This window comes from Callithrix jacchus, chromosome 2 (assembly GCF_049354715.1).
Source record: "Callithrix jacchus isolate 240 chromosome 2, calJac240_pri, whole genome shotgun sequence".
NCBI lineage: Eukaryota > Metazoa > Chordata > Mammalia > Primates > Cebidae > Callithrix > Callithrix jacchus.
The window spans coordinates 66334779-66356562 of record NC_133503.1 but is presented as its reverse complement, the minus strand read 5'-3'; the positions used below and the strand labels follow the sequence as shown (position 1 = coordinate 66356562).

The window sequence follows — 21784 nt, the reverse complement described above, 5'->3', positions numbered from 1 at the left end:
GGAAGGAAGGAAGGAAGGAAGGAAGGAAGGAAGGAAGGAAGGAAAGAAAGAAAGAAAGAAAGAAATCTATTCTCTTCTCCATAACATGATTTAGCGTATTTCCATTTTCATTCAGGAAACTGAGACAAAAGAAATTAGGAAAGCAACCAAGGATAGGTGATTGCTATGAGGTCTGCTATTTTAATTTTTATTAGGGTCACTGAGACCCATAAAGGAACAGCATATTCCTGAACAAGCCCCTCTAAAATGGCTGGCTCTTTATTCAGGTCTCAGCTTAAATATCGTTTCCTCAAAGAGGCTTTTCTTATCCACCTAATTTTAAAAACCTCCCTGCATCACTATATTACATCATTCTGCTCTTTGCTTCTAAACACTTGCACTCTAGTATTTATACGTTACGAGCCTTCCCTCAATAAAATGTAAACTCTATGTAAGCAGGGACCTTCCATCTTGTTTACTACTTTAAATAAGATTATCTTTCTTGTAGTACAACTGTAGGCTATATTTTTCAAAAGTTCATGCTTAGTTTAAGATTTTAAATAATAAACTATATATTTGTGGAGCACTCATAAAAGATGGGGGAAAAAAAAGAAAAATACATCATTGAATTTGTCCAAAGTAGCACATACAAACAAAAAGGCGGTTAGTACCCATGTATCCCCACAATAACTGAATCCCTTGGAACTTTTCCCAGTGATGTTTACTCCTTTTCATGTAGTCTAATCCCTTGCTTTAGTTGGTTTGCACAGCTCTGCTCCCCTCCCTTCTATGAATTAATCTTATATGCCATGATAGGAGGATAGGACAAGAGAACAGTGCAATCATGGCTGACTACTGGAGCCAGATGAAACTGTTATTGTAACAACAACAACCACTAACTATGAGTTTCATACTGTGTGCCACCATCTGGGTACCCTGCTATAAATAGTTATTTCCAAATATACCTTCATCAATGTCTGGAGGCAATCCGCCCACAAACACCTTGCGAGAATATCGTTCCACTCTTTCCCCATTCTGGTGAGTGAAGCAGTGAGGTGAACCCAGGCCACTATGAAGAGGTTGATCCCCACGGCCATCATCCAAGAATCCATCTTCCATTGGAAACAGTGAAGACTGACCTGGAATAGAAAGCAGGGAAAAAACGGTAACAGAAAATGTTCCTAGCCACTGATTATCATGCACAAGAAACAAGGAAACAGCAGATTCAATAAAACTGCTGCTTTTATTTTTCTCACTGAGTCATAGAATCACTTAGCTATACTCTTGAATTCCCAACCAACTTAAAAGTCCCAACTGAGTCAGAGAGAAAGCACATGGTTAAATATTAATCATGGGCTATTCCAGTATCCCACTGGGATCCAGAAACTTCAGTGAGGTGAACTGAAGTACAGCATGAGAGAGCACACTTTAACAAGCAGTCGGCAACAGACTATACTCCCTTGGCAGGGCCCCCTGGCTACTGGCAACCTAGACATGTATGCTAAGTATTAAATTTGACTATAAGACATTGAATCACTTATATTTCTTTAAAAGACCAAACAATATAGCCTGCACAATTTCCTCTATGAATGTGCTTAAAATGAACAAGTAGATTTTCTTTTTTTTTTTGAGACAGTGTCTCGCTCATTGACCCAGGCCGGAGTACAGTGGCATAATCATAGCTCACTACAGCCTCAAACTCTTGTGCTAAAGTGATCCTCCCACCTCAGCCTCCCAAGTAGCTGGGGCTACAGGCATGTGCCATGACACCTGGCTAACTTAACAAGTAGATTTTTAAAATGACCACTCATTTTTGTTTACCTTAACTAATGGGATATAATCAAAACCTACTTAATGTTATATTTCAATTTCACTGTGTAGTCTTATGGAATTTAAGATTATTAGGCATGCTAAAGATAAATTTATTATTAACTGGGTAATTATCAGCTTGCTAAGGGTATTATCAATTTCTAAAAACTAGTCATTAAATTTGCTGTTTGAAAATCTTATCATCCAGAATATATATGCAGGAAACACCAGAGATGCTAATATGTGTAACAGTCTTTCCATATTTACCTGACAGCAAAATATAAACTTTTAAATCATAAGGAAAACACAGAGCTACAAATAGCTACAGAATCTCCCAGGCCTTCTTTTAGCACTTTTTTGGCTGCCAATTTAATTCTAGGTACCACATGAGGAATTTGTTAACGGATCCTCTAGAAATGTATCTCAAGTGCTCTTACTTTAATAGAAACATTCCAGGTTTTGCCATACTTGTCTTCAATTTCCATCACTAAACACAAATAATAATAGTATATTTGTTACAAATTTATCCTATAATAGCATATGTCAAGTGAAGACAAAAACATAAAACTGGAGGTTATTTCGTGAATGATCTTAAAAAATCACTTATCCTTTAAATCTAAGTTATTTAACTGTCTTACTTTCTTGTAAAAAGGCAAATTATAAGTGCCAATAATAAGGTTTATTGAGGCACTTCTAGGAAATGATTCTTTAGAATTCCCTAACATTTCTAGAGCTTTTCTGCCCAACGTTTGAAATCTACAGGATTAGTCATTTATTTAGCTCATCTTATTTTAAACCACATATATTGTTTACTCAGTAAAAAAGAAAAAACGTAGACGGCATTTAAGTATAATTAAACCTCAAAGATAATGAGGAATTTTGAGACTTGTGTAACTATATTTTCCTTTTTAAAGATTCTTAATTTTTTTCTAAGAAATTCCTTTCAGAAAAAAAAGCAAATCTTTAGATTTAAATTAGTTGAGTTTCTAATATAACACAGGGAAATCATTTTGATTCAAATCCTATCATTGTGATAAATTTCCTTAGAGCTCCTTAACTCCTTCAAATGATGTCTAAAATGTTAATTGTAACACAAAAAGTATGTAAGGATCAAAGCTATGCTTCATTTTCCCTCTCCCCTTCCCCACAAAGGTTATAAATTAAACAAGCTTGGCTTGGGTCCTCTCCTAATACAAGTGATACATTTAAAAGTTAGAAACAATAATGTTACCTCTCCTTCGCCCATATGTCCTTGCTGCATGTCAAATGAGAAAAAAACAAAAACAAAAAAACAAAACAACCTTTCAAACATTGTCAAAAAAATCAACTGTGATTTCATCTACCAGCTTTTGAAAATAAAAAACTGTGGCTATATTCTTCATTTCCTGGTAAATGTCTCAAAAACAAGGAACTCAATGGAAAGAGGTCAATTTTGTGCATTTTTAAAATTTCTTTAAGGACACTGTAAAACTTCATTGAATCTTATTTATTTCAGGGGAAGCTTTTTGCTATAATTGTTCTCCAAGGTTCAAACTGTTATGAAATTAATGCAGTATACAACAAGATCAAAACCAATTATTACCATTTAACAATGTTTTCTCTTAGAATTTGCTGCTAACTAGCAATTTAGTAGATATACCAATATTTAATTCATGACTTTTTTACCACCAGAAGATAAATACCAATTTCATGGTATTCCTCAGCTGATCCCTTATGGAAAAAAAATGAAATCTTTAAGCAATTCATCAACTTCTTTTTAGCCAACAGTTTCCTATCCCTAATCAAGTCTTCTACCAAGTCCTAAATGTTGAAAAAGTAAAAGATTTGGTATTTTTATTGCCATGTAGGTTGTAGTCAAAGGGCTAAGTAATGGTAATTAATAATCCACTGGAATACTCTGGAAACGACAGTATAAATTTTAAATCAGAAAACCTTTGAGAAAATGTCTCCCCTGAAACAAACTGGGACTTATGAGCCCAGCCTATCCAAACAACTCAATTCTATTCAACAAACATTTCTTGAATGCCTGATCTTGTAGATAAATAGTAAACAGCGAATGTCCCTGACCTCCAGGAACCAGCAGCTTTTAATGTCAGCAGGCCACAGAAGCAAACAGTATAGCATGCCTATTGTTATACTAGTTATGTGGTAGGTGCAACAGAATTAGAGGAAGAACTGGCTCTGATGTAAAAGTTGGGGGTGGGGGTAGGGAATTTGAGGTGGCCCTTAAAGGAAAAACAGAGGAAGGGCATTCCAGGCCCAGCAGCGTTACAGGCAGGGGGTGTTGTAGCATTCAGGGAACGGTGGCCAGAACAGAAGCATGTAGAACAAGTGGGGACTTGGCTGGGGATGAGACTGCAACGGGGTGGGGAGGAAATAGGATTTTTCTTTTTGGAGACAAGAGTCTAGCTCTGTAGCCCAAGCTGAAGTGGTGCAATCTGGGCTCACTGTGGCCTCTGCCTCCCCGTTTCAAGCGATTTTCATGCCTCAGCCTCCCGAGTAGCTGCAACCGCAGAGGAGTGCTGCCACGCCAAGCTCATTTTTTTAAAAAAATTTTTTGGCAATGACAGGGTTTCACCGTGTTGGCCAGACTGGTCTCGAACTCCTGATCTCAAGTGATCTGCCCACATCAGCCTCCTAAAGTCCTAGGATTACAGGCATGAGCCACTGCATCCAGCCTGAGATAGGTTTTTGAGTGAGAAGGTATAGCTCTTTTAAGAAATCACTACACAAACTCATAAACTGGTCAAGGTATTTATTCTTATTCTTCTAGATAAATGCTAAATAAGTATACCTCAGAAGTATTATGTGAATATCTTCCAAAGTGAAATTATATCCCAAACCAAAATACACGATTTCTGCCACACTTAGATAGCCCTGGATTTCACCAAAATATTTGAGCAAATGGATTCACACAACATAAAATCTCCCTCAAGCAGTTGTGCTTTCACTTTAATAGGTCTTAAGTTTAGAGGGTTGGGGTGGGCTAGGTATTTTCTGACTTAATCAGACAATAGTTAAAAGACAAAGAGCATCACAAAAGCTGATGCTTGTTTAAGAACATTCTATTCATACAACTGCTTCACAGATAAGCGAGTTTGGGGAAACAAAGTAATGATTTGAAAATCTTGGTGCTGTCAATCTTAAAAAGTTGATTCATGCTGCTTGGATTTCTAAGAAAACAGATATTTGAAAAGAACGGGCTACAAAATTAACATGAAAACTTTTATAAGCTACAAAATTAACATGAAAACTCTCACAGATTCCATTATTTCAAAAATAAATAATTTCAGGAATAGTAGTAAGGGCTGTGGATCAAAAGGTACAATCCAATACTTCTTAAATCTTCAAATGTGTGCTCTCAAACTTTGATTATATACTGTAAAATAAAACTGGTCAATATAAAATAATTCATGGTTAAATTCTGAGATTAAATTCTAAAAGCTATGTAGACATTTTCACATATTAAGAGAAAATAGGTTGTAAGTGAACAATGTTTACAACTATAAAAGTTGCCCAATCAAATCAGGTATAATCAATGTAAATTAATACTGAAGAAATAAAAACAATGACATTCTGGAATATGCAAAACAAGAATGTGTAATTTTTATTTCCACTTACTGTAATATTTATACATTATTTTTCATGTAAATTTTGACATATGACATATACACAAAAATAAACCATAAGTTCAATGAATTTTCTACAAATTGAACAAATCTATGTAACTGGAACCCAGTTAATAATAGAATGCTAAATAATGCCACTTTATCCTATATAAAAAAGATATACTAAGCATCTTTTCCTCATTTATTTCAAATTATACTGGCACACACTTTATGATGAAATACTTGTAACATAAATCCTCTCTGCTTTCCTGAGGAAAATGTCAGACAGATTTCTAGTCTCATGACTAGCAAGCATTGCTTGTTATTTGATGTTTCTCAATTATCCAAGGAAGTTAAGTTAAAAAATGACTTTAATTATGTTCAAAGAAATCTACGTTTTGGAAAAGTTCTAAGTCAGCAAAACTCACTATGCTCAGAATTTTCCTTGATTTACCCAAAAGTAGACTCTTAAAAAGATTTTTTTAAATCCATGCTATTACCACTGAATAAAAATCTCCCAGTCACCATCAAAGTTTAAATGACTATTACTTACATGTTTGTCTACTTTTATTTTTACTTCTTAGTTTTGATTTATTTTTATTTTTGGAGATAAGAGTTTTGCCCAGGCTGCAGTGCAGTGGTGCAATCTCAGCTCACTGCACCTCTGCCTCCCAAATTCAAGCAATTTTCCTGCCTCAGTCTCCTGAGTAGCTGGGATTACAGGCGTATGCCACCATGCCCAGCTTTTTTTTTTTTTTTTGTATTTTAGTAGAGACAGGGTTTCACCACCCTGTTGTCCAGGCTGGTCTCAAACTCTGAGTTCAGGCAATCTGCCTGCCTCAGCCTTCCTAAGTGTTAGAATTACAGGCCTGGGCCACCATGCCCAGCCTAGTTTTGATTTACAAAATCCTCAATAATTTCATGTTCAGAACTAACAGGATTCAAGAATGTTTAAAAAAAAGCGGGGAGCCACTCAAAATATTATGGCCGTAAGTTTTTATGACTTCTGGACATTTTATTAGATCTATTGATAAATACTTTATCACCAAATTGTCTTCATAAGACTGCTTACAAATGCTTCCTTTCCTTGTTATTAGCCCTATATGCATAATCAAATTCCCTTTAGCAAAGTGAATACCCATTAATCTGTAATGCCAGACTTACAAAGAAGGTACAGAAAGACTTTTCAGGGCTCCCCCACTTTCTCCTTCCCCTCCCATTTTATTATAAAAATAAAACATTATTTATCTTATTAAAAGCACCTTTTTCTCATTTGTTGCAACATTTGTAATAATCAAAAAGAAACAAAGTACGGATACATTCAAAAGGAGAAACACCTAGTATGGGGCATTTTTATTTTATTTATTTATTTTTTTTCAAAGGAGCAACCGTATTAACTGAGCATGTGTCATTTTATTTTAAACGTGGCTCATGGTCATGTACCTAAAGCTCTCTAAGATGTGGCCTGCATGCAGTGTTTAAGTGTGTATTGTAGAATCCTTACTGTGTACATTTAAAAATAAAGAAAATATAAATAGGTATGAAGGAATAGGCATAAAATCTTCTTACTTTTTATTTTCTTTTGATTTTTATAGAGCTGGGGTTTTGCCATGTTGCTCAGGCTGTTCTCAATTCCTGAGATTAAGCAATCTACCTACCTGGGCCTCCCCAACTGCTAGGATTGCAGGCATGAGCCACTGCACCTGGCCATGAAATAGTTTTTCTAGAAACAACCACAAGAACCCTTGGAGAGAAAAACTTCTGGAAACAAGAAAGAAGGCTTTCACTTCTTGTTTTATCCCTTTCTATACCATCTGAATTTATTATTATTGCATATGCTATATTGCTATATTTGTTAATGGACCTTTTTTGGTTTTCTCCTTGGTACTAATATTAAAATAAGCAAATAATACATTACTTTCACACAAAAGCCTACTTTCCTACATGAGAGCATCTAATCAATTCTGTCAAGAATAGGACTTAACATCATGAAGGATAAGATATTACTATGTTTTAGTGGACAATGAAAAAATGGATCCTATTCAGGTTACGCTGATCTACTTTACACTCTCCATTTGTGCACCTCTCACTGCTCCATGGTGAGAAGGCAGACAGCAATTCTATTTGGGAAAAAAAGCGGGGTGTAGCTCACATGATAAGATGCTATCAAATAACTGACTTTTGGCCAGGCATGGCTCACACCTATAATTTCAGAAATTTGGGAGGGCAAGGATCATCTGAGGTCAGGAGTTTCAGACCAGCCTGGCCAACATGGTGAAACCTGTCTCTACTAAAAATAGAAAAATTAGCTGGGCGTGGTGGTGGAAGCCTGTAATCCCATCTACTCGGTAGGCTAAGGCAGGAGAATTGCTTGGACCTGGGAGGTGATGGTTGCAGTAAGCTGAGATCACACCACTGCACTCCAGCCTGGGGAACAGAGCTAGACTCTGTCTCAAAACAAAACAAAACAAAAAAAGTTGACTTTTCCATTAGGACTAAAAGAAAATATATGAGAGGAGGAGTGGGGAAATTAGCCAAATTAGTAAATCAGTTGAAAAGCTATAAATCAAAAACTTGAAGCTAAAAGGAGTTAATCTATGAACGAAAGAATAAAGATGGTAGAATCAAAAAGCAGACACAATCATTACAAAGATCAAAGCATACAATTCCACAAAGATTAAAAGAAACATTTTAAATAATTTTATAAATGAATTCCTAATTTAACAGGCTCACTGCCAAATAATTAATTTACATATGCTTTATAGTTCGAATTTTCTATACCATGTGGGCTTATGCTTATATTAGCTTGTTGGTACAACAACATTCAAAGAATGTCCATAAGATAAGATAAAGACACTATATTTATAAGGCCTACCTTAGAAAAGAGCAGAGAATGCAACTCTAGTTTCTTCATGTCTCTAACCCTCAGTTTTTTATTTAAAAAAATGAGGAGCAAATGAGGGAGTAATGAAAGACATCATGTGTATATGTAATGGTCAGACAGTCACACACTCAATAAATAATCTCCTCCCTCTCCCAAAAGTAAATTCATATGCATATATTCTTAGTTTGATCTTCAACAATTATTCTCAGCTTTTCATTAATCATTTTAAGGATAAGAATTGTAGAGCACTTTGGAGTTTACAATATGTTTTCATATTATCTTTTCAACAAAGGGATCTTTCAACATGCTCCTTACTGTAGCAACTAGAACCATATGACATACATTTTCAGTAAGTGATCATCATCTACATTTCTCTTTAGATTTACAATCTAAATTATATGTTCCTTTTTGATAGATTTCTTCCTCCTCCCAAGCAAACAATATTCCTCCTTTCATTCAAAAAAACTATAATTAAGAGATGCTGGGCTGGGTGCAGTGGCTCACGCCTGTAACCCCAGCACTTTGGGAGGCCGAAGCAGTTCAATCACTTGAGGTAAGCAGTTCGACATCAGACTGGCCAGCATGGTGAAACCCCATCTCTACTAAAAATACAAAAATTAGCTGGGCGTAGTGGCAGGTGCCTGTAATCTCAGCTATTTGGGAGGCTGAGGCAGGAGGAATCACTTGACCCGGGAGGTGGAGGCTACAGTGAGCAGAAATCAAGCCACTGTACTCCAGCCTGGATGACAGAGTGAGACTCCATCACAAAAAAAAAAAAAAAAGAAGAGAGAGAGAGAGAAAGAGATGTTGTTCTGTGCTACCTTTAAAAGATCTTTAATCTCTTCCTCAAAGGAAAGAAAGCACATACATGAGTTGTTAAAACTTAACAGGTTTTTTGTTGCTTCATAACTTTCTCCTGCCCCAAGGTTAATTTTTAAAGTAGTTAATCCTGAGGGCTAAAGCAGTAGAATGAAAGGTTAGAGAAAAAAAAGTCTAATACGTGAGCATTTTTATTCAGAGGTAATGGTGGTTTCTCAGGTAAATAAAGCTTCAAGCTGGGTAAGAGGAAAATTAATCTTTTAATCCAATGTCTGTCTCAGAGCTAAGCCAAGATACTCCAGAGGAATTTGAGGTAACTGGCCTATGTTTAGCACTTCCTCTCACCTAACTGGGAAACTAAGTTTCGGACTTGCTTTTCATAACCATAAAATGGGCATTCTAACTATATCCCTGCTACATGAAATTTACTAGTAAAAAAAAGGTACCTATTATGGGCTGAATTGTGTGGCCACCCCTCCCACGCCCTCCCCCGGCCTCCTGCCCAAATTCATATGTTGAAGTCCTAACCTCCAGTACCTCAGAATGTTACTCTATTTGGAGACAGGGTCTTTAAAAAGGTAATAAAGGTTAAATGAGGTCACTGGGGTGGGCTCTAATCCAATATGACTGGTGTCTTTATAAGAAGAGATTAGGACACAGACATGCACAGAGAAAAAACCATGTGGCGACACAGCTATCTATAAGCCAAAGAGACACGCCTCAAAAGAAATGAACCCCGATGAAACCTTGATTTTGTACTTCTAGCCTCCAGAACTGTGAGGAAATAAATTTCTGTTTAAGCCAAAAGTCACTGGTACTTATTATAGCAGCCCTAACAAACTAATACAGCACCCAAAAAGTAGCTTTAGAAAGTTTGGTTTTAAAAATACATTGAAAATCCAAAAACTCTCCCCAAGATCGCTGCTCAAAAAAATCTCTACAACTATTAACACAGCAATAAATGAAAAGTTCTGTAACAGCCTTAACACAATTATCAATCATTGTTGAATTATATTGGCATTGCCTTTTAACATGAGTGGTATATGAAGGTATCTGTATAAAACTGTAGGAAAACTGATGATTGAGCAGGGGAAAAGATAATTTGATCCATGAATGAATACAACCTATTTATCTTTGTTCAGGCAAATTACAACATTAGTCCAATATAAACCACTGAAAACTGGTTGATTACTCTGACTTTTTTCTTTCAATTATTATTATTTTTCCAGTAAGAGGCTGGTGAGGGGATTTTCTTTTTATTTATTGAGGATTTAAACCTCTTTCCAAAAGCTTTGAGGTTGCTTGAAAATTCCAAAATAAAGCATAAAATAAAAATCACAGTCAAAATTCAAATGTTCATGTGAGAAGGAGAACATTCTTTCTCTACATTTACATGTAGCTGCTCTACATTTTTATCGAAACAAAACAAGAAATGGTTTTCAACAGATACTTGGAAGAAAAAGCTCTGAAAGTTACCACTGAAACAGAGTAGAGTGGCCATATAATTACCTTATTAAAGGTTTTTAAAAGCCTGAATAGATTATGGTAGACAAGGAAGAACAGCTCTTTATAGCACCTTTCAGTCTTAAAATTAAGCAATGACTGCCTATAAAGTAACATAAATTAGGCTTTTACTTTCAGTTTTAAGAAAAGGCTGCATGGACACAAGACATGAAGGGAATGCATTTTAAGGTACATAGTTTCAAGTTATCTACCTTATGACAAACAACAAAAGCAGGTTAAACTTTCAACAATTTTTGCAAACCCATATTAATCCTTTGTTCGGTATTTTTTTCTTATATATTTTCAGCTACTAAGAAGCAATATTTATCATAGCAGCCCTACCAAATTAATGAATGACATTAATTCCTAACCAAAAATATTACTTACTCTAATTCTCCTACTTTGACTTACTGTGTGCCAGGTGCTATACTAAGTGATTTACTACACATATTTAATCTTCACCACAATCCTATGTGATGGGTGGTATTTGTAAATCTTTAATGAATCCACTAAGCACAATTCATTATGCCAGATTTGTAATACAGGCACCCCCAAAACCTAAGCTAAAGTGAGAGCAAAGCTACTAAGAATCAATACATAAATGAGATTAATTTGTCTACAGACGCGATCCACTCTAGAAGATATTTCACAAACATGACTGACAAAATGGGTAATGTGCACATCTGATCAAGGTCACTAAAACATTGTCTTAACACCCCTCCTCCCCACCTAGTTTTAATTTCATGACTTTTTTTTTTTTGAGATGGAGTTTCGCTCTTGTTACCCAGGCTGGAGTGCAATGGCGAGATCTCGGCTCACCGCAACCTCTGCCTCCTGGGTTCAGGCAATTCTCCTGCCTCTGCCTCCTGAGTAGCTGGGATTACAGGCACGTGCCACCATGCCCAGCTAATTTTTTGTATTTTTGGTAGAGACAGGGTTTCACCATGTTGACCAAGATGGTCTCAATCTCTTGACCTCATGCTCCACCTGCCTTGGCCTCCCAAAGTGCTGGGATTATAGGCGTGAGCCACCGCACCCAGCCAATTTCATGACTTTTAGGCAATCTTCCGCTATGATCTGGACCTTGCTACTGGAAAGAGAATAGGTCGGTCCAGCAGTCACCTCCAGCATCTGGTCTACCTGGAATTTTTATGTTTCATCATACATGAATAAATTGGCATCTGGTCCTAGTTGGCTGGTTACTGAAAAACTAATCCTTGATCAAACCTAACAAAATCAAGTTTTGGGGCCCCACAAAGCTCAATACTAGACCTGAGACCATGGCAATCATAACCCCACACTTCTGGGTCTTGCTTGAGGAGCCAGCAAGAGATGCTTCTTAAAAGAAAGACATCTCTCTTTGTCTTTTATCTTCACATCTTTCAGTATGAGGTGATGCTAACCCAAGTCAGTATACCTTTATAATAAACAGAATTTCCATGTATGTAACATTAAAAACTATCTAGTCCTCTCTTAGAGTTCATGGACCAGTAAAATTTGAAAACAAATATTTTGGGGAAAAGTTACTTTTATTTTTTCATTGACAAGTAAGATCATTAAAAATGATCTATTTATGAAAGAAAGGATAGTAATGAAGATAAAAGGAAAGGCAATTTCATAATAGTATACTTTTTTTCTTTTTTTGAGACAGCACATTACTCTGTGACCCTGGCCGGAGTGCAGTGACGCAATCATGGCTCACTGCATCCTTGACCTCCCGATCCCAGCAATTCTCCCACCTCAGCCTCCCAAGTAGCTGGGACTATAAGCATATGCCACCACACCTGACTAGTTTTTAAAAATCTTTTGTAGAGAGAAGGCTTCACCATGTTGCCCAGGCTGGTCTTGAATTCCTGGGCTCAAGTGATCCTCCTGCTTCAGCCTCCCAAAGTGCTGAGATTACAGGTGACTTTTTTTCCTAGTTAAGTGAATTTAGCTTTAAGGAAAACCCACTAAAGAGAGGCTATTTTTCTCAACAACCCTCAACAAAGATGGGCCCCAGAGGCAACTAATCCAACAGGAACAGCTTCATAAGGAAACTGGGACAAAGAAGAGTTGATCACTTTGTCTAACATGACACAGCAGTATCCCAAATTTTGGTTCACTACAATTTCCAGTACTTGGACCTGACTCAAATGAATTTCATAGGAAAAGGTAAACTCTTCTACATATGTGTGTGTGTGTGTGTGTATGTATGTATGTGTGTATATATATATATATATATATATATATATATATATATATACCTTATGTTCTCCTTATCCTGATGCCACTGTCGCCACAGGGTTTGGTTTTTGGCCTAATACATTTATGCTAGAATATTATATTATGGTATTATTTCTGACTGTAGCATGAAAAGACCTGCATCTGATGACCAAGTGAGGTTTTATAAACTATTTAGTCTCCAGAAGACCTGATGTACCCAGCAATTCTCAAAAATTGAATCTCCTGCTAACTTTTCCTGGCTCAACAATCCTAAGTTCTACAACATATTGATTTCAAACACTAGTCAAAAAGGAGATTGTCATAAAAATAATTTTTAACTCCTCATTCACAACATACTAAAATCAAGAAATGGAAGGATTTTTATTTTTATTTGTTTTGGGAATGATGAGAATATAGCTATTTAGTCCAGAACACTTCTTAGAGGTTGTGGGACTTAAAATGAGCTTTGACAAATGAAAGGCATTTTCTACACACAGAAATCTGAAAATTCACATTCCATAGTAAGTTAGTAGAAAAGAAGTAAACAAGACCTCTGTATTTCACCCCATTGTTTTAGACCATGATACTAAAAAAACAGACACTAAAACTCTTCTAAGTGAATGTTCCCTCCTCCTGGTGAAACTTAGCTTGCTTCACTATGCACATAAAAGAGAACTCAACAGAACCTTAGCAGTATTTAGAACAGGAAAGGAGAGTCTAACGAAGGCACTGAAAAGCCAATCAAATTTCATTTTCCTTGTTTTCATTTGACAGCAAACAGCAAATGACCTTGTCCTATGTGATGTCAAGCACTGTGGTTTTAGGCTGCCTTTTTCTGGTTTTAGGTATCTGCTTACCCTTTCCTCTGGAACATTTTTCCAGCCACGTGGAAATGGCTTTTATGTTGACATTTCAAAGGTCACTCTCCAGAGGCTAATATTAGATAAAGTCAATCTTTAGGTATCATTTTGAGATTTTCATTTATTCTCATAAATGAAAGTTAAGGACAGGGAATCTGTTGGCCCTCAAATTAAAAAAAAGTCTCTGCCACAATTTTGAGGTAAAAGAATTATTCTTAAAATAGCTGATAGATTAATGGCAACTTATAATTATCATTACAGAACAAACTAATGTCATTTCTCCACTGTTGAAGCACAACTACTATATCAGTTCTGTGCACTTCACTAGGGTAAATCAATTATCACTTACCATTAATAAGCAGAGAGCTATCGGATCCTGGATATGAATAGTTTAGACGACCTGAAGGTAAAAGAAGGCCGTTACTAAATTTACTTTTTCCATAGATGGTTTAAACTTACTCAATAACAGAGCTGAACTGACTTGCTTTCAAATAGGCAAGGTATTTGAATCAGAGGATATATCAATCAGCATGTTCATCAATATTTAAAAAGGAAAAGTTTCAAAGTAGGAAAAGAAAATATCTCTCATATTAAACTTCTAAGTCCTTCTAATTTGCAAATCCCCATCCAAAGTAATTTTCTTTATATCATTATGTAACAGCAACTCATTATGACAATCTTCACATTTCTGCCCCAATAAATGTAAAAATTTTTCTTCATTTGCGTAGTGTTTTGTTACTTTTGAAAGTATGTAATTGGCAGTAATATTTTCCATGTGACTCATAAGAAAAGTGCCACACTTATGCCTACATGTACAGACAGGCTAATGGGTTTAATTTCAGGATTGGGGGAACATTCTCAGAGGGGAGAAGAACATTTCACTGAACTTACATCTGACAAAAAATATCAAAAGCCCAGGGCACAGCAGGCACTCACTAAATGCTGGGTTATTTTCCTCTAAATTTTGAAGTGTGTCAAAATCTACTTTTGAAACTAAAATGGGCATCCAAGATAACCCTCAAAAAAGAAATTGCAAAGGTACTAAAATTTTTTGTTGGATGAACTGTCTTCCAAATTGCTAGCCACAAATACAAGACAGGGAATGGCAGTGGGATTTCTCTACCTTGAAGTAATTACATTTCTGTTTTGGAAGAGTTTCTACTTGTAAGCTGAGTATACTACAAATCCTTACTGAGTACACATATGGATCTAGTTCTATACTGTAAGTTATAAAATAGGAATCATCATGCAACACTTTTAATTCTCCAAACCCTACATGCCACCTGCACCCGGCTTAAGAAGAATGACTGAAGAACACTCAACAGGTCTTCCTCATCTAGGGAATGGATAGGAGGACCTGGTTGGTAGTTCTCTACTATAGTCCCACCTTCTATAAATCAGGATTTAGTACAGGAATTTTAAAGTGACTCAAAACTACAAACATTACCTTAGAAAACAGCAGTCTGAACTCCAACCCCACAGAACCATGACACCCAAAGGCTAAGGAAAAACAGATAAACAAAGGTTCTCCGACAGCTTACAGCTCCGATGGCTTACCTGTAGGCCTTCCAGGATGCCAGCAAAGACTCCACCTAGTTCCACTGAACACTGGGAACCACAGCTAACATGGGGTCCCATCAATCCAACAGCTACATAGTAACACTTCTTTACAGAGGAACTTAAGGTCTTCCATGTTTTAAAATGCTGCTTCTTTGAAACAGTCTCCATAGAAATGAATTCATGTTATGAAAAGAGGAAACTATTCTCTATTGCCAGCAACTTTAATGAATCCATATCCAAAACTTGAAGTCTGGATAAATTCTGAACATTATAATTTTCCTACAATTTTAAAACCAAATGAAAGGACTTAAAAGAAGTTGGTAATCGTTCTGTTTAAATTTCAGCTTATTCTTATGTAGAGAATGGGGGTAGGATTGGAAATGGAAGAAAAAAGATAACCACTGATTTCGATATTTCAATTTCTTCCTAAAAATTGGTTTCATTCTTTAATGTTAATGTACACAGCCAAGCACCCAAATTCTATCTAGGCTACTGAATTCCAACTAGGCTGCTTTTTAACTACAGTCTGGATCTATGGTTTGTCACAAGTATATATTTTTAAAAGAATAGACTTGAGATGCTAGGATCAAGAACATGACCCTGTTAAAAACCTGTGGGTGGAGGGCTGGGCACAGTTGCTCACGCCTGTAATCCCTGCACTTTGAGAGGCTGAGGTAGGCAGAACACCTGAGGTCAGAAGTTCGAGACCAGCCTGGCTAATGTGGTGAAACCCTGTCTCTACTAAAAATACAAAAATGAGGCAGGCATGGTGGTGCATACTTGTAATCCATCCCAGCTACTTGGGAGGCTAAGGCAGGACCCGTGAGGTGGAGGCTGCAGTGAGCCAAGATCACACCATTGCTCTCAAGCCTGGGCAACAAGAGCAAAAGTCTGTCTCAAAAAAAAAAAAAAAAAAAAAAAGTTGTGTGGTAGGGACAGAGTACTGTTTCTGAATCACAAAGTAGCAGCTCATTTTCCATAATGGAACATATATATGGATTCTGTGCTTCTAAAACTCTCTAGTAAATGGATAAGAGCTATCACACACTTTCATTTATAGTAAAACATTTTTCAAAAGAATGTCTAAATCAATATAGAGACAAAAATATTTCAAAACATTAGTTGGAAGTGTTAAGAGGAAATGTTTTATTATCTCTAAAAAGATATTATAATTATTTAATGCTAATATTGCAATAGAAACCAAGGCTGCTCTATATGAACCATAGTGTCTCTTATTTGATGCCAAGGAAGAATTATTATTATAATTATTTTAATTTTTGAGACAGGGTCTCACTCTGTCACCCAGGCTGAAGTAGACTGTGGTGCCATCTCAGCTCACTGCAGCCTCAATCTCCCAGGCTCAAGTGATACTACCACCTTGAGACTCCCAAGTATCTGGGACTATAGACACATGCCACCATTCAGAAATTTATTTTTTGTAGAGACTAGGTTGGGGGGGGGGGTCTCCCTATGTTACCCAGGCTGGTCTCAAACTCTTGGGCTCAAGCAGTCCTCCCACCTCAGCCTCTCAAAGTGCCAGGTTTACAGGAATGAGCCACCTCACCCCGCCCGCCCCAAGGGAGGATAATAAACAATGAGAATCCAAAAGACAAACAGGCTGGTTTCACAATAAAGTTTTACAAATGAAGTTCCACTTTATCAGAAACTCATCTTTTGGGTACCTTTTAAGGAGAAAGAGAATATTTTAGCTTGACAGTAACAAAATGCTCCCTTAACTCAATTATGAGATTAACTCACTGCATATCTCATGAAGAGATCTCCCACAACCAAAGTAGGTGACCTGTAACACCTACCCTGTCCCTTGGCCTTATAAGTTAAAGTCATTCTACCCTCCAGCTAAGACACAATGTGACACTGTCATTGGCAAAGTTCATAGTTGAACTCTGAAAGTGATACTTGTTTCTAATTTTTTTGATCCAGCCTTGTAATATGATTCCTGTCAGGCTAGAATCAATTGTGGTCTCTAGTAGCAACTACACCTGTGATATTCTGTTAAACAATCAGTTATTCTTTCTACTTATATTTTAACATATAGGCAGTGACATAAGAAAACTGTTTCTTTTTTTAACCTTCATAATGCTTCCCTAACCTGTGTGCTTACTCTTCTGTAAATTCTCTCCACAACTAAAATATCGAAAGAGTTGTCCATAATTTATTATGGATAATACATATCATTTTCCTTTCTGGAAATCTTCCAAAAGCTCCCATTAAAAGTGCCATGGGAATTTGGTTATCTACAACCTTTCTGCATTCTCCTTGTACTCTTTCCTTTATTTCTGTTCTAATATCCTCTCTGTTTTATTGGTGTAAATTTCTATGGATCTTCTATTCCATGGCTAGCTAGTTGATGATCCCTTCACATGTCTGAGACAGTGGCCCTCACTACGTGTTCCCAATGAAAGGTGTGTACGTAGTTTATATATGTTTATATATAAATATGTGCTTATATAGAAACATATTTGCATACTTATAAATACATGTCTTTTTTCTTTTTAGATCATTTTAGATCTATACCTCCCCACTAGAGTGGTATAGGTTGATGGCAAAAACCACAATTACTTTTGTACCAACCTATACATTTGTTACACCCAAAGTTCACAGTGTATGTTAGGGTTCACTGTTGGTGTTCATTCTGTGGGTTTAGACAAATGTATGGTGACATGTATCCATCCATTACGGTATCATACAAAGTGGTTTCACTGCTCCACCTAGTCATCCCTCTTTGCCAACCCCCAACCCCTGACCTTTTTATTGTCTCACAGACTTGCCTTTTCCAGACTATCAGACAGTTGGAATCATAAAGTATGCAGCCTTCCAGATTGCCATCTTTCACTTAGACATATGCATTTAAGGTTCCTCCACATCTTTTCATGGTATGATAGCTCATTTCTTTTTAGTACTTAATAATAGTCCATTGTTTGGATGGATCACAGTTTGCTTATCTATATTCACCTACTTAAGGGTATCTTAGTTGTTCCAAGTTTTGACAATTATGAATAAAGCTTCTGTAAACATCTATGGGCATTCAGGCTTTTGCACAGACATAAGTTTTCTCAAGGATCATTTCAAATCTTTTTTTTTTCAGGTTCACTTTTTCCAAGACACCTTTCCCAACAAAGAAACATCTTTTTAACAAACTTACCTAATTTTATTTGTAGCTACAAAGCAACAGCTAACTTTCTTACCTAACCATTTCCGCTTCTGGCTTAACCTTCTTATCTCTCCAGCCCCCTTTGGAACTAGAACTTTTAATAGCTAGGCATCTTGAGTTTCCTGTTTGGGTACCAGGTGAGCATTTGATGAGTTCATTCCACTGAACTCAAAATACCAGTATTTCATAAAGTATAATAAAATAAAAATAATTGAGATATCTGAATATTAATACAACCCAGTACCTGCCTGTTGTTTTGTCTGGTTGAGTTTTTGAGAACTCATCTATCTTTTATTTTATCTTATTTATTTATTTTTTTTTTTGAGATGGAGTCTCATTCTGTTGCCCAGGCTAGAGTGCAATGGCATGATCTCAACTCACTGTAAACTCCACCTCCCGAGTTCAAGAGATTCTCCCACCTCAGCCTCCCAAGTACCTGGGATTACAGGCACTCACCATCATGCGCAGCTAATTTTGTTTGTATTTTTGTAAAGACAAGGTTTCAACATGTTGACCAGGGTGGTCTTGAACTCCTGACCTCAGGTGATACACCCACCTCAGCCTCCCACAGTGCTGGGATTACAGGCACGAGCCACCATGCACGGCTGAGAATTCATCTATCTTTAATCATTATCCAGGTTTTGGCACATTCAGAATTTAATTCCTCAAGGGAGAAGGAAGGCATGAGGATTTCGGCATGTGAACCAATTCAATGGGTAAAATTCAATCTTTGAAGGCTTTTGGTATTGATTGTGTTATAAACACAAAAAATACTGCCTGGTCAGCAGCTCTAATCTCAGGGAACATTATAACAGGAAAAGTAGTAGTCTCTGGAGGCCAGCTGTAGAATTTGGAGCCAGAAGCCTGGCATACATCTTGCAGAAGGCATAGGCTATATTTGGTGACATGACTCAACCTAGCCAAATATAGGCAACAGATAGTGTGTGACTCTGGGGATTTACACTACCAAATCCTACAACCTAGAAGAGATCCATACATCAAGTAGGCAATTCTACACCAAGCATTTGCCAGTTGGAGAGAACCAATATTTACCAACAGATTGACTTAGAATAAGTTGGGGGAGGAGGTGCTAAAAAGAACAGTATGTACTAGTATATCCTTTGAAGACACTAACTAAAGTACCCGAGTTAAAAAATAAAAGGAGAAAAGACTAGAGGAAATACTCTTTTACATTAGCAGCACATATATGTATTACTTTAATTAATAAGGTAAAATGTTATTTTCTAAAGAATAACCCAGATATTACTGCTATTGATAATTCAACAGGAAATGATAAAATAAATGCTGCCATTTCAAACAACACAAACACTGAAAAATATCAAATGTATTTGAAGTGCAATTAGATTTCATGCTGTCTATAACCTTTTCTTTTTCAGAGTCATGCCAGCAATGCTGACAATATGGTACAGGCCACGGCCAAGGAATGATAAGAAATAACTCTGCAAGGTTCTCCAAAACATAATCAGACAGTCCTAGAAAGTGACAGGTAGCATAAAATTTTTAAGAATCAATTTCTGATTGATTCACCCTATAAAAATTTGGATACTCCAAAGAAAAGAAGGGTGGTGGTGGAAGAGTCTTCAGTGACCACCATTAAAAATTTCTAATACACACACACATACAGACACATACATTTGTTGTTGATTAACTAACTAGAGGTCTTGCTCCTACCTCTTCTCCTGCTAATTTTGTTTAGCTCATATCTAAGTAAACCAAAACTATACTGTCATAAATAATATTTTAAAGGAGGTAATCCACCTACCCCCACACATCTGCTGTTTTTACAAACACCACTTGAGACTTGCAGCAACACGGCGCTGTGGGGACCTGGACATTGGACAGCAAAACTCAAGAAATGTGTAATAAATCTACTGGTTTTGAATGCCCACTTTATACTGACACATATGCAGAAGACATATCAATATGAGCTAACAAAAAAGTATTCAATATGTTCTATAATTTAATGGCATAAATTGAGTTTTTAATAATTTAGTCTATGGACTTAAAAATAACTCCCCAAATCAAAATCAGTAAGCTTATTCTACCCCCTTATCTATCTGTGCTACAAACCAATTTCCAAAAAAAAACATTCCCATGCAAAATCACAAAGAAGGAACTGGCTGGGACTGATACCAACTGCAGAGTCTTGTACCCTCCCAAAGAGCCACTTCAAATTCACTAAATACACACAGAGTTTAGGCTAAACAAAACCCTTCCCTGCTGCAGATCTGGCTTTCAGCTCAAAAGTCAGTGCTTAGAAAAATCTTCGAATTAATGCCTTTCCTAACTCTTCACACTGCCATTGCCCTTCCCACATCAGGCTCTCCAGCCATTCAGAACTGCTGGCCCATAACTTCAACTTCTGGGTTACTCCCTCTACCTAGAATGCCCCTTTCTCTCTATCCCCAGTGTCTTACCACTCAAGTCTCCACACTTTTGTCTAGGCAGTTCCCGGGCTATGTCTCACATCCTATGATTAGCCTTCCCTGCCCCACATCATCCTTGCTCTGATTCAGATAACGCTCTGTACTCCTTCCAGCATTATTTACACTTAATACACTGTATTTACATTACTTGTTTAAATCTCTTGCTGTAGGGCAATGAGATCTTTATGAATTTTGGGTTTGATATCCCAGAGCCTAGAGCAGAGAATCGTGCTCCATAAACAGCTGTGGAAAATGAATGAAGCAAAGTCAGCAGTTGGTTGTCTCTCCACCCTGGAAGATACAGTGTAATGGGTAGGGTCAAGGCGATCTCGTCTTGTGACCTAGGTCAAATTAGTTAGCTTTACTGAACTTCAGGAAAAAAGAGATATTTCCATCTACTTCACAAAGCTGTTGTGAGACAGTCTTGAAATATGTTTGCAGAATGCCAAGAAAAGTCCCTCAGTATGCAGTAGGTACTTAACCAAATTAACTCCTCTCCCTTCCTCTGTTATAAGCCAAAGACAACCAACAATTTTCCACTTGTAAGAGAAAGGACAAGGAGGATTCCTTTTGCCCAGAAAGTTCCAAACTGGAACCTTGAAGAAGGGAGTGGCAAATCTGGGGATTTTTCAGCTTCAGAGAAATGAGAATTTGCTAGTGTCCAGGATTTGAAACAGGGATATAAGTCTTCTCAGAAGGAGAGAAAAGAACAAAACCTAACCCCTTACTCTTATCAAAGTCAAACTGGCAAAGATACAAAAGAATTTTAGTTAATAAAAACTTCAAAAATTCAACCTAAAATTTTTCTTTTCAATAAAACCAGGGAGGATCTTCATTTTGAACCAAAACCCCAAATTTAATGTTTTAATTGTGATAGGATGATTGAAAAACAGATTGTAATAGTGGCAAAAGAAAATAACACTTATCTGGTAAGATGG

The 21784-nt window shown here is 36.7% G+C and overlaps 1 protein-coding gene across 4 annotated transcripts in view; it reads right to left on the bottom strand.

Moving 5' to 3' along the window:
* Window positions 1–21784, bottom strand: part of CPEB4 (cytoplasmic polyadenylation element binding protein 4) — a 73552-nt gene that overhangs the window by 14698 nt on the left and 37070 nt on the right. Inside the window, exons 3-5 of one of the 4 annotated variants that reach the window (XM_002744562.7) lie at window positions 14017–14067; window positions 3020–3043; window positions 945–1118 (exon numbers count right to left, since the gene is read on the bottom strand). In XM_002744562.7, the coding sequence (XP_002744608.1) occupies window positions 945–1118; window positions 3020–3043; window positions 14017–14067 (249 nt within the window). The remainder of the gene's footprint in view (window positions 1–944; window positions 1119–3019; window positions 3044–14016; window positions 14068–21784) is intronic. The other 3 variants (XM_035290535.3, XM_017969664.5, XM_017969665.4) reach the window with 3 other exon arrangements.